Raw genomic sequence first — 13,898 nt, 5'->3', positions numbered from 1 at the left:
GCTAGGCAAGAGTGAGCATGTAAGGGTCATGTGGCTGGCGTGTGTGGCTGTGGCTGTGGCTGATGGTGATCGGAATGCCAATGTGCCGTCATAGCAGTTTGCAAACCTTGTTCTCTATGTACTGAAGGGTAGATATCGTCAGGAAATAGACGTTCTTTTCAATATTCGACAACAACTCAGAAAGTCATGATTTTGAACCGAAAGCGGGATGAACACATCTACAGCCTTCCAAATTACCATAAACACACCACTCCGACTCCAACACCTCCTTACATTGCTATCAGACGCCTAGGTATCAAAGTGAACGTGATTTGGTGGGGCGCTTTTTCGACCATGTGAAGCTACCCGTGCGACCCTACCACTCAGGTGTGAACTGCTTGCATGAGGGGAAATTCCAATATTCTCACAACGCTTTTCAAACAAAGTGCATTCGTTTCTATTGATCCTTCCCAAAATGCAGCTTACTCTTCGACTCATAAAGCGAAAACAAATACTGCTGTAGCGTATGCAATAATACCAGTAAATTGTCATTGTCATAAGAAATGCTGCCACCACTTTCCAGTTAGTGATTCTATCCAGGTCGTTCATCTCATCTGGCTGACCATCCATCCATCCAGCCAAAGAGCAATCTGCACATTTCGTTCCGCAAGACAACCCATCTACCTTTACAAATCAACTTCATGCCGTGAATGCGCAAACTCAAAGCGGTCTAAGCTGTCGCACAACTGTGGTTTATCGAACACAATATATGATTTGCTCTTGATAGGAGAGAGAGCGTCGGTTTGCTAAGAACCAAGAGCTCTGAATCCACCCTCACAATTTCTCCACGCTCAACGAAGAGCTTGCCAGCGTGTGTAGGAAAAGAAGATGTCATCTCATGGATCCCCAAAGCCTTCTGTGATGGCGCCGCTATTGATTCCACTAGCAGCACGATCTCGTCGAGAATCGTTAGTATCACTTCCTGCGACCACCCCCGTCGATAAGGAACAGCTGGCACAAGCTCTTGATAAAATACATAGTACTGCTTGTCAGTCAGAGACCCTTACCACGTTCAATGAGTTTGCTCCCCCACCTCCATCTTCCTCGAACCCTGAAAGTAAAGGCTTAGCTGGAGATATTATGCAAAATGGGTTGAGTGGTCTATACAGTCGTTTTAAAGGCGCAGTTGGAGTAGGAAAAGATAAAGCAGGAAGCACCTCCGTGAAAGGTGACAATGAGAGCTTCGATACGATTTCAATCAAGAGTCAAAATGCATCGAATATTACTCCGGGTTCAAAAGGTTCTGCAGGTCTTGCGCGCGAGGATTCGGGCATTACTGCTTCACCCATCCAACTTTCAACCACGTCTTCACAACTTCAGTCGCCATCCGTATCTTCGTTCATGGGAAATTCGTCTGAAATGCAGTCACATGCTATCAAATCGTCAAAAGCCTCGCTCTCGTCGGCACCCTTAACCTCAAAATCGGCAACCAGGCCTCCTCTCAATCCAATGGTCAAGAACGCCTCGTCTTCAGCTATTGTCCCTACCGTTGCACCTGTCAACGCGGTTGCATTCAAAGAGGGAGAGAAGGTTCGGTTGGGAAGTTCGGATGGAAATGTTACAGACAAAGCAAATAGAAAAGGTGCTTCAGACAGATCCGAACCAGCTTCGGCGTCAGATTACACTCACCCTAACACGTTTGGATCAGCTAGCGCATCCGAAAGTAGACGTTTTTCCGGCCATCCTTCGGGCTTAGACGATTCGGAGTCTTTTGATTTTGAGCACATGAAAAGCGAATCGGCTGGGCGAATGTCGCTAGGCAATTTAGACCCCAAAAAGGATTCCCAGGAGATCAACTTTCGTGCTAGTGATGGCAGCGCTACAGGAAGGGCCAAATCTCAGAGTAACCCTAAAACGGCATCGTCTGCACTTTCTTCCATAAAGAGTTCAGACCCAAGACCGAATGCAACACCGCGTCCTTTCATCCCAGAAACTTCCAGGCGAGCCCCTGCTGTCGAACGTATAACTCAGTCACATCTCCCTGGCTATCAAGGATCACGTGCCTCTTCGACAGACCGCAGTACGGCAGAAGCTAGTCCTGTTCATACATCTGCACATAATCATGTACGGCATGATTCTTTTGGTACAGATGAGCGTTCTTCACGCACTTACTCTGGTAGAGCTCGCATACCCGGCACCACTACAAATGGAGGTAGTGCAGAAGTAGTCAGCGCTCGCTTAGAACAAATGAGAAAACAAGTCCTCAGTAAGGAATTTTGGATGGCTGATGACATTTGCAAAGAGTGTTTCTTATGCGGCGATCCTTTCACTGCCTTTCGCAGAAAACATCATTGCAGAACGTGCGGCTGTATCTTTGACTCAAAATGCACACAGACTATTTCAGGTCAAAGATTTGGTGTTCAGGGCTCACTTCGGATGTGTACGACTTGCCTCGATATTATAAACAGGCGCCACGATAGTAGCGGTTCTGACGATTCGGATGACGAGTCAGGCTTGCCGACTTTCTTCCATTCTCAACAGGCCAAGTTTGACTCCTCCACATCAACTAAAATAGATCTGCCGGAGAGTTTAAATGATCCAGTGAAGATAGGAGACGAATCTAGACCTCTAGCGACCCCAATGATGGCCATACCTGCCACGCGACGAATTGGAGATTCTTCCAACAGGCGCTCCGCCATTTTAGAAATAGATGCACCGCAACTGAGTCGCCCAAGCTCATCCAGATCGTTGAAAGCTTTGTCTGCTGCTGTGAGACCTCCATCTTCCAGCCATAGGCGACACCAGTCAAAACACAATTTTCTTGGTCGTTTCAAATCCCCTGCCGGAGACAGAGCACCATTCCATCGGGGACTAACCGATGATATCGGAAAAGGAACACGTCTACCAGCCTTCCATGACGATAATATTATTGACCCAGACCTGGCACCATACATGTCGGATGAAGGCTCAAGCGCCGATGAACAGATGAGTATTTTTGCTACTTTGAACAATGGTAACACTACAACTTCTCCTTTCGAAAATGACAGAGCGGGTTTTGGCTCTTTGCTGAACGCTACCAAAAGACATAGGGCTAGAACTGGTGATAAAAGTGTCAGTGGAATCAGTTTCACAAGTCGAGGCTTAGAAGATGCTAGTGCAACTGTGGGGGCTTTTACAAGACCGAATCGTCGTCGTAATTTGAGCGTTGCTAGTAACACTTTACATCATACTCGGCCCTCGCCAAGACAAATGAAGCCAACAGGCTTAGCGAAGGGGTTTGGGAATGTGAATGAAGACATCGCTACATCGGAACTCTTATCAGATGTACCCACGCCGGCAGGCATGTCTTCAAAAATGACTCGAAGTGCATCAATGCGAGATGCTAAGGCTCCTGCTATAGAGTTAAATAATGCTAGTTTACATCATGTCCGGCGGCTGCTACATCAATTACTTGAAGATGCAGACGTTCCAAACGTTGCTTCTTGGGAGAAGGCCCTAATACCTATTCTTCTTCAGTGCACAGACGATGTAAATCCAGACGTCCGGCGCGGTGATGATATAGATATTCGCCATTACGTCAAGTTAAAAAAGATACCCGGTGGAAAACCAGGTGACACTTCATATGTATCGGGCGTCGTATTCACCAAGAATCTGGCTCTGAAAAGCATGCCTAGGAGTATTTCGAATCCCCGCATTGTTATTGTATCATTTCCCATTGAATATCAACGTCATCAATCGTCTTTTATGAGTCTGGAGCCTGTTATCGCGCAAGAGAAAGAGTTCTTGAGAAACATGGTGAATCGAATTGCATCTCTGCGTCCCCAGCTTCTTCTGGTTCAGAAGCATATTTCCGGGCTTGCTTTGCAATATCTCGCCGAGGCAAACATTGCTGTTATCTACAATGTTAAACCTTCAGTAATAGAAGCGGTTTCAAGATGTGCTCAGACAGAGGTCATCTCGTCTATCGACATGGTAGCTCTAAAGCCAGTACACATAGGCAAGAGTTCTGGGTTTGATGTGAAAACTTATGTCCATGGCGATATTCCAGGAAGAAAGAAGACTTACATATATTTATCTGGATGCCCAAAAGAGCTAGGATGTACCATCGCTCTCCGGGGTGCTAGCATGCCTGTACTTGCCAAAATGAAGCAGATCACTGAATTCATGGTGTACGTGGTCTATAATTTAAAGCTTGAAACATGCCTAATGAGGGATGAATTTGTTTTGATCCCGTCTGTGGCAGAAACTGGCAATCTCTCGCCAGCAAGACAAAATGGACAGACTTCGAAACTCATAGGTTCGGATGCTATACCTCAACAAGACACAGTTGTGGCCGCGAGCAATGTATTGCAGGCTGCTACTGAGTCGAATAAAGTCAAAGATTCTTCTCAAGATGAGGCAGGCAACAATGAAGGTGTATCCGCTGATAAAGTTCACATTAACCCGGACTCTACTATGGAGACTCAGACAGCTATATCGACTGACCAACAGCCGGAAATTTCCAGAATGATCTCTGCACATGAATCACATGTTCACTCTTCCCATGACGACCATCTACCAGAAGATGTACCCATGCCAACCTTTTATAGCGATATGGTTGCCAAGCACCAAACTAAAATCCTATCTGCCTCTCCATTTGTGAAGTTTATGCAACCTTATCTATTGGTTAGGGCTAGAGAGCAGGAGCGAAGACTTGTTTATTTGAAAAGACTTCGTGACCAAGACATGTTTGAAGAGCAGACCGATACAGAAAAGTCGAAGCCGCAGAAGTTTCAGCTCATAAAGCCCGACATGGTCCATGAGAGTATTAAAAATGCACCTAGGCAAATCATGGAGGTTCTGCACGCTGTACATGATGCTGAGTACGACAAGGCTTTGCATAATTACCAGACACAGACTCGGCAATGGGAGAATTCTATTCAAGGGAATCTCAACCTGTTCGATCCATATGAACACCAAAATATTACTGTGCTATACACAGTCGTCTGCACGGAAACTTCGATTCCTTGCGCTGGGCCCGATCTTCTTACCCTCGCATTCTACACTGAGCATGAAATATCGGCAGAAATAGATCCCGATTGTACATTGGGCCAGTATGTGGAGGATTTGTGCTTAACGATCAACAATACATGTACGTTTAATGGCTGCGATCGTAAGATGTCGGAGCACCATCGAACTTATGTTCATGGCGAAGCACGCATAACTGTGTTTGTTGAAAGATCACCTTGTAAGATCAAAGGACTTCAGGATTCCATTTTGATGTGGAGCTATTGCAAAAAATGTCAGAAGGAAACTCAAGTTATGCCCATGTCTGAAAGTACTTGGAAATACTCTTTTGGTAAGTATTTAGAACTATCTTTTTGGAGCAGCGAGTTGCATCTCAGGGCAGGATTTTGTCCCCATGATTTGCATCGTGATCATTTGCGATATTTTGGCTTTCGCAACGTCGCCATTAGAATCCACTATGATCCTATCGACCTTCTCGAAATTGTTGTGCCTCGAACAAGAATTACCTGGAAAGTAGATAATGATTTGAGGTTGAAAAACGACCTTTTTACAAAAATAGAAGAACGATGGAACAGGTTTATGACATCGGTAGTTTCGAGGATCAAGGGGATTAACATCGATAGCGTGGCACCCGAAAAGGCGGAAGCATGCAAAGCCGAAATAGAACGCTTAACGAAACGTGCGCAAGAAGAACACACTGCGTTGTTGCGCAAGTTGCAGGATAAATATATGGAATCGAAATACTATGAAATCATCCCACTAAACAGAGCTGTAAGAGCCATGCAAGAAAAGGTTGCGGAGTGGGACGACGCCTTTCAAGATTTTGACGGAAACTTCTTTCCCTCGGAAAAGGACATTCGCCGCCTCGCCGCGATACAACTCAAGAGGATGTTCATGGACCGTGATGAATCTCAAACATCATTGGTGTCTGTAGAGTCAAATGAACCATTGTCTGATGTCGAAGAGAAATCCGTAATCCAAGCACCAACGGAAACGGCAACAGAACCAAGCCAGGATATAGAAGAACCGCCCGAGGATCAGCTGACAGTACCCGAAGACAATTCAATCCCAGATCCAGCAACGGTTGATTCGCAGCATTCCGATGGAACCCAATCATCTATGGCAGAGGATCAAATTCAAACGCCTCGGCATGAGGGAGTAGAACATCTTGATCTCGCTATCCCAGAAACCGCAGATCAACAAATTTCTTCGGACCTCTTGACACCGACAGATACATCTGACTTCCTCACATCTAGTCCGTCTGAAATGGAGAGTTCCCCGGATGTAGAAATACCTACAGCACCTTTAGAAGCAACCTTATCCGAGAAAATTGAGAGACTACGAAGGGCAAACCAATCACATTCTGGCGAGCAAGGGCAATCACAAATGGAGATCTCTGGAATTCCAAGACCAACGGAACGTACAACCTCGCGCCGCAGTGGTGCTTCGCCTCCTCTCAATCGTACTCAGTCGCAGCCTGCAAATACCTTGCGTCGCATGCAGCCAATTTCTAGCAAGGCATATCATCGTCTAGGAGATGCGCGCAAGTCTAGTGACACTCAAATCCCACTGCTTGAACCTTTGAAGCCATCTACGACAGAGCCGGTAAGACCCACCGACAAAAGACTTTCGGAAAGATTGGGCTTGGGGTCGCTCAAACAGAATCGCAAGGCGGGACACTCCCTCATTCCAAGGTCTGTGCAAAGCAAACGAAAGGAATCCAAAGTTACAACGCTAGCAAAGCACTTTGAACAGTTGAGTAGAGAATTTGAAAAAGAACGTCTACGTGACAGGAGACGAATGGCAGCGAAAGTTACACAATCAAGAGCTTTCCCCAAGGCATCTTCCAAGCCGATTGTTGAGATATACAAGGATATCAACGAAGCTGTCGAGGAGCGCGGACCCCCCGACGAAGTTTCTCTAGACGCCGAGCCCACACGAGTTAGTACAGAGTCTACTAGCATGACCAAAGGGCTTGCCGAACTTAATATGAATCCTCCTAGTAGCGAGACTCAGCCGAATTCGCCCAATGATACTTCTGCTGCCAATGAAGGCGCTGTTGCCGACACCGAAGCGGATGACAGCCATCAAAACTTTAGTCAGACTGGTTCAGATGATGAAGGTGCTGTTAGTGATGCGGATCATTCTTTGATTGGTGATCTTTTGCAAGGCGCGGAGGAGTTAGCTGAATCGCTTCGTGTGGGCAAACCAAATGCCGACCTTCCGCTGGAGATACCAAAACATGAGAAGTCTAGTCTTATGAAGATGTTAACTAATTTCTGGGCGGAGAGATCTGCCAGTGGTTGGACCCAGCTTGAGTATCCCATCAATGCTGGTGAGCATATATTTGTCGATTCTGATGTTATCATTAGAGAGGATGAGCCAAGCTCGTTGATAGCTTTTACGTTGTCATCAGAACATTATCTAACCAAGTTAGATGATCTTCGACAACAAGGCCCAGCATGTGCAAAAGCTCAAGAACATGATTCTGAGCCTTTAGATGGTACACCAGACATGTGCGAAGATGGTATCAACCAAGCAGAAGTCGAAACTTCATTATTGCGTGCCACGGGTACTCATCTTGCGTACTCGTTCGTCGATTCTTCGGCAAGAATGCAATGCAAAATTTTCTTTGCGGAACAATTTGATGCTGTGCGAAGAAAGTGTGGAGTAGCAGATCGAATCGTAGAATCGTTATCTCGGTGCTTGAAATGGGATTCCAAAGGAGGAAAGACCAAATCTGTATTCTTGAAAACACTCGATGACAGACTGGTCTTGAAACAATTATCCCCCATTGAAACTCAGGCATTCCTCAAATTCGCGCCAGCTTACTTCAACATTATATCCGAGGCATTATTTCATGAGTTACCTACGGCCATTGCAAAAATGCTTGGTTTCTTCCAGATTGTTATTAAAAATCCAGCTACGGGCACGGAAATCAAGTGGGATGTGTTGGTAATGGAAAATCTTTTCTATGATCGTTCCCCTACACGCATTTTCGACCTGAAGGGATCTATGCGGAATAGAAAGATTCAATCTACAGGGGAGCAGAATGAGGTGCTTTTGGACGAGAACATGGTAGAATTCATCTATGAGTCTCCTTTATTTGCACGTGAAGTAAGTAAAGTAAAAGCAATGCAAGGTTCATGTGACTGATTTGTGTAAAGCATTCTAAAAAACTTCTTCGATCTGCCATCTTCAATGATACTCTCTTCTTGCAACGAAACGATGTAATGGATTACTCGCTGATGGTGGCTGTGGATGAGGTGAGTGCTACTAAGTTGATAGGGATTTAACATATTACTTACATGATGAAGGCACGAAAAGAACTTGTCGTCGGAATTATTGATGTGGTTCGTACTTACACATGGGACAAGAAGTTAGAATCATGGATCAAAGGTACTGTTTTATTCAAAGCTAGATCTTGTCATCTCATGCTAACGAGAACCTCTAGACCGTGGTTTCGCTGGTGGTGGCCGCAATCGACCTACCGTCACGTCGCCTAAGGTCCGTTCAATCCTCCTTTCCAAACTAACATTTACATTGTCTTAACAAGCAAACAGGAATACAAAAGCCGTTTTAGAGAAGCGATGAATAGATATATCCTTCAAGGTATCATTGTTTCCTTTCCCTGGCGATCTTATATTTGCTAATCAGAATGAATAGCCCCAAATAGTTGGCACCAACCTCTAGATGGAAGACCGAGAAGAGACTCAAGGCAGATGGTGCAGGAGGCAAGAACGCCAGTTTTGTGATATGTGATGGGACGATTTTGTGATAGAGCCAGGTAGAATTGGCGCTTGGCACAACATGAAGCCAGGCTTGCATTAGGAGATGTACAGACTTATTTGGGAATTGGGCATTTAAACTGGACGGTGTACAGAGAATCAATCCCGTTAAAGGCTAGGTTGGGGAGGCGAACAGTCAAGATGTGGCTATGTATTTCATGCCAACTGTAGACGAAAACATAATCCAAGAAAGCCCATAAAACCAAGATTCGGATTTAGAAATATATAACAGAAATTCAAGAACACAGGTAATAACAGCTCTTGGTGTTTGATTTGGAAATGGGATTACTGACTGGGGTAATTGTCTAAGAAGGCCCGAGACCGATAACATTTGTTCAAACTTAGCGATTTATGTATAGAAAAGAAAAGCATGCCAAGACCATTTGTGATTGTGACGTCAAAATCATCGTGGGGGTATCATTGGCATTAACATTAATATATTCTAACTACATAAGCTCTCAAGTCTTTTGGGCTTTCTTCCTAGATGGCTGTTTCCGCCTCGGGGGATTTGAGTCTTTTGAAAGTTGTTTGCGAAGTTGCTCATTGACAGCTTCAGCGTCATTTTCTTCCCCGGCGGGTTCGTCAGCATCACCAGCTTCGCTTTCCTCGTCAGACTCTATGCCAAAAGCCTTGTCGATAGTTTCAGCATCAGCGATATCATCTATCGCGACACCGCCTTCTTCTTCATCGCTATCAAAGCCTTCAAATCTGCAATGAATGTTAGCGTAAAGTACGGATGTGTTGGGCTTTCAAGAACTTACGAATCATCTCCTTTGTCGGCTTCGGCCACCGAGGCGATCTCTCCAACAGATGTGTCAGCTACCAATTCTCCAGCTTCGTCACGCTTTCTCTTCCGTGGCATTTCGCCCAATCTACCTTCTCGTCCTTCAACTCCAGTTTCTTCTGGGCCTTCGAGTTTTGGAGGCGGAGTAAACCATGGAATTTTACCCCTCAAGAAGTCATTGAGGACCATTTTGGCTACGCCATCAACATCAGGCTCACCTCCATGTAACAGTCTTCCCCCCTTTCGTGCAAGAAGCTCTAAGAATTCAATATGGTTTTTGTAACCCTTAAGAGCATATGTTCTTTCAATGTGTTGTGGTTTAGTTTTACTCAAAACTGCAGGAATATATTGTTCTGGGTGTTCAACGTTCTCAACTCTGACTACACCTCGTAGTAGAATATCTTGGGGTGTATCGGTAGTACTAGGAGGAACTACTCCAGGACAATCAATGAGATAAATGCGTTTCATAAGAGTGATGTACTGCCAAACTTTTGTTTCACCCGGTATTGGAGCAACTGTGCAGACCTTCTTCTTTCTTAACGTGTTAATGATTGATGATTTGCCAGTGTTTGGGTATCCAATAAAGCCAACTGATATTTGTTTGCGATCGGCATGTAGGGAAGAGAATTGGCGGAGGAGTTGGATAAGGGATCCTTTTCCGAAGGAATTTGTTATTGAGGCATGGAATGCAAGAGTTGGATAATCTTTGGAGAGTGATCGCACCCAAGCGGCCTGCAGTATATTAGCATGTGTCATAAAAATATATTGCTTGTGAAATAATATTGTGTGCACTGGTGAAATGTATGAATCATTACTAAGAAAACCACCACAAGCCACTAGCTAAAGAGGAAGTGGACTTCAACTCAAACGAAACATTATCGAACTCTTTGCGACAGACTCTCCAAGACGGTGAGCTGCCTACTCAAGACCCGAGAGTCAAGAGCGGCGAGAATGAACTCGATCTACCAAAGTTGTAACAGACTGCCTTCCATTGTGAGGAGCACATAGTGCAGAAGATGCCTTGACTTAACGATGGAACAAACACGGGGGCAATAGATTGGTGAAATTGATTGACATGTGGGAAATATTCAAACTTACAGCAACTCCGGTGGGTACAAGATCGCACTTGTTTAGTACAAAAATCAAATGCTTATGCGGTGCTTCGTCCTTGATGTACTTTTCCACAGTCCGACAACGAGTTCCCAGAGGGTCTCTAGCATCTAAAACGTGTATGACAACATCTGAAGAATCAATAACTTTGTAGAGCTCATTCCATATGCGTTTGCTTTGACCCTTGCTGAAAATCGCCTCTCGAGCACTGGTGATGTGTCCATCATCAATTGCAGCAGCTTCACCAACAGCTTCGGGATCGTTTGAAGTTCCACTCAGAAGCTTTGCTTGTTCGAGTCGATCCAGATATGTATCGTGGCTTTTGACACTATCGTCGGCAAGATCCTCCAATGAACTGACACCGAGCTTTACTCTCTTTCTTTGTGCTTTGGGACCGAAGGTATCACTGAATGGAGACGCCTCGACTGCCATCTTGGCTTGATGCTGCTTCAGTCCGTTCTTCCCTTGTCCGTCTCGGATCAGTGACATTGGCAATTTATTAGTCTTTAGCAATACCGAGTAAGGATCACTCGCGCGTTCAGCCATGGCTTCTCGGAAAGAGGTCAAGGCATCTTGACCAATGACTCTCGAGTTTGTAAACCATTTTCTGTTGGGTTCAATTCGTGCGGGTTTTGTTTCTCTACTTTGGAAGGTAGCGGCTTGAGTAACTTTTCCTGCGGCATTGTGACGAGCTTTGCCTTCATTAAACATATTCAAGGTCTTGGCTTGCTTCGCTGTGCTGTGAAATGGTTAGTTTTCAGTCCGTCAACGTGGGTTATAGCGGGAACATACCGATAGAAATTCTCGCCCTTGGTCTTAACGTTGGCCATGCCATCTCCTACTTTCCCTTGCTTGACCTTTCTGGTCGCTTCTTTCTTACCGGTACCCATAATGATGATTGTTGCGCGATGCGCTATAAAATTTTGAGGTTGAGAAAAAAGTATGAAAAGAGGAAGTCGAAGGTCAGGAAAAAAAGTTTTAGAGATTTTTGGGGGTTGTGGCTGATGTGCGTCGCGCTAAGGTGTGGCTGGCCGCGTTAGCTTCAAAAATATATCTCCACTAACCAAAGATATTTTATCAACTTCGATTGTGAGGTAAGGAAGGAGTGCCTTTATCAGAATGACCTCGGAATACTGAACCCGATCTTCTCACGGCCTACTTCTCTCCCTTTTGACACATAGCATCGTCTTTTTTTGCGGTATCATTTGAACACAATGTCGTCAAGTATGTCAAAGAGTTCTTTGAGCTTCATTGGGCGATGCAGGCCCAGTCAATCAACCGCGGTCTCATCTCGAAATTTCTCCACCACTACTTCATGTAGCGCTATTGGACCTGAAAATCCTCGATTTATCGAAATACCTACCACTCGACAGCCAGATGCCCGGGGACATAGAGATATTAAAGGAACTCTACCTCCTCCACGAAATCTTTTCCCCAACCGCGGCCCCGACAAGATCTCCAAAAAGTATCTAGATTCTGTGACTCGTGAGCCCTCGAAACCTCCCAAGAACCCGAACGATTATGTTGCATGGAAGCATCGGCTAGCAACTCAACGACGTGAGAGCTTGAAGGAAGCGTTGGTAAATCTCCATAAGAGGAAATTGACCCAGGAGCGCATAGTTGCACACAAGAGCTACTCGAAACGAATGGCCAATGAAAAGAGACTCCGGGCCCCCCAACGAGAGGACGAAAGACTGATGAACCCCACGATTACGGAAGCCATGTCGAAACTGCAAGTAGGCTTTGTTCCAGATCCAGACAGAGAGAGTGAACTGGCACAAAAGGCATCAAGGGTACAAATTAGGGCGGCTGAGAGAGAGGAGCAGAGAAAGAATGCATTGCATACGCTGTACATGAAGGCTAGGTCATTCATCACGACGGAGGAGCAATTGAATGCTAAGATTGATGAGATCTTCACGAATCCTTTCGATAAGAATGCACCCTACAAGAGGAATATCTGGGAGGTGCACGAGAAACCACCCACTGTCCAGGATATGCTTTCAGGCGTCAACAATTCTCATAAGACTGCGGTCGGAAAATACTCGCATCCTGCTGTAATTACCGGAACCAGAATGCAGCACATCGCAGAAGAATTGACGGGTGGGAAGATGGACTAGTAGGCTTGCATCATGAGGGGTATCTTGGATGCTTCAATAACGATTGCTTGTACAGTACCTAGGTACCCAAAGATATGTTACATCTCACGCCAATTGTATGCCAATCCTTCACACATTTCGAGTGCAATCATAGATTGTTGCGTTGTTTTTGTGATTTCAATGCCCATCAATTTGTCGTTTATTATAGTGTGAGGCTCTCTTGCATACTGCGAAGGGCTTGGCAAGGGTGTTTCAAAAGAGACGCATTTAGATACAATCTAATTGGCGACTTTCAGATATGTCACGGCAATCTCAATGTGCTTATGAACGAGCAATAATTCGTCTAGTTCGAGAAGCAAGCCTCGAGATTTAAGCGCTTAAAGTTTCAAAGTGTTCTCTATAAGACAGCTTCAATATCAGAAATTGAATCGCCTTTCTACACTATTTTTGACAGTGACATTGTCAAATATTGCACTCCTTCATCTCTCGTCCAATGCTCTGTCGTTCAGAAATGGTGTCCCATCCCCGCCCGTTTGTTTTTCCGTCCATGTACAACTATTCTTCAAAGTCTTCCACTCATTGCTATGGCCGAAAGTTGATTCAATTTGACAATCTTCCCAGCGTAGCCACCTCACAGCTTACGTGAAATGAAATGCCGTGTCTAGCCATAAAGTTGCTACTCTACCCCCAGAACCCCCAAATTAACTTTGACATTCTCGTACCGTTTTTTACGAAAATGCTTGCACGTGAGTATGGAAAATTTCTGTTGCAGAGGCGCGGGTCTCATAATGAAGTCATTGCGAACAGGCAGGCCACGAAGGGCCCATGGACATAAAGGAGTTAGGCGCATCTGGAACTGTCAACCCTAAACACGCCTGTCAATGATGTGGCCATTGACATTCATGATTTACTCCACCGCGGGCAATGAATGAAAGCGCGGTAGGTATGAGGTATCTAAGCCATTTGAGCACTTAGCAGTGCTGATTGGCATGGAGCTTGAGCTATAATTTACTATAGTGTTCATCTTTGGTCCTTTAGCTGCAGCAAAATATTGGACTGGTGAATAACTTCTCTCAAACCGTTTTCGGGAATGACACGGCGGCAGCCGAGACCGAAGGGGGGCGCAAACTCATT

The 13,898-nt window shown here is 45.2% G+C and overlaps 3 protein-coding genes across 3 annotated transcripts; 2 read left to right on the top strand and 1 right to left on the bottom strand.

Moving 5' to 3' along the window:
• The first annotated feature begins 365 nt into the window (after window positions 1-365).
• Window positions 366-9,021, top strand: Bcfab1. The gene is made up of 7 exons (XM_024693391.1): window positions 366-561; window positions 618-8,103; window positions 8,154-8,252; window positions 8,304-8,385; window positions 8,441-8,493; window positions 8,550-8,598; window positions 8,653-9,021. Exons 2-7 carry the CDS (start codon window positions 868-870, stop codon window positions 8,739-8,741), a joined length of 7,608 nt encoding a protein of 2,535 aa, XP_024549177.1. The 5' UTR covers window positions 366-561; window positions 618-867; the 3' UTR covers window positions 8,742-9,021.
• A 143-nt stretch (window positions 9,022-9,164) lies between these two features.
• Window positions 9,165-11,626, bottom strand: Bcnog2. The gene is made up of 4 exons (XM_001560385.2): window positions 11,461-11,626; window positions 10,657-11,407; window positions 9,536-10,290; window positions 9,165-9,482 (listed from the first exon to the last, which is right to left on the bottom strand). Exons 1-4 carry the CDS (start codon window positions 11,556-11,558, stop codon window positions 9,233-9,235), a joined length of 1,854 nt encoding a protein of 617 aa, XP_001560435.1. The 5' UTR covers window positions 11,559-11,626; the 3' UTR covers window positions 9,165-9,232.
• A 133-nt stretch (window positions 11,627-11,759) lies between these two features.
• On the top strand, window positions 11,760-13,205 carry BCIN_06g02340 (hypothetical protein). The gene has a single exon (XM_001560384.2). The coding sequence runs from the start codon at window positions 11,883-11,885 to the stop codon at window positions 12,783-12,785; it is 903 nt and encodes a 300-aa protein (XP_001560434.1). The 5' UTR covers window positions 11,760-11,882; the 3' UTR covers window positions 12,786-13,205.
• The last annotated feature ends 693 nt before the right edge of the window (window positions 13,206-13,898 follow it).

This window comes from Botrytis cinerea, chromosome 6, assembly GCF_000143535.2.
Source record: "Botrytis cinerea B05.10 chromosome 6, complete sequence".
In the NCBI taxonomy this organism is placed as follows: Eukaryota; Fungi; Ascomycota; class Leotiomycetes; order Helotiales; family Sclerotiniaceae; genus Botrytis; species Botrytis cinerea.
This window is presented reverse-complemented; position numbering and strand designations above follow the sequence as displayed.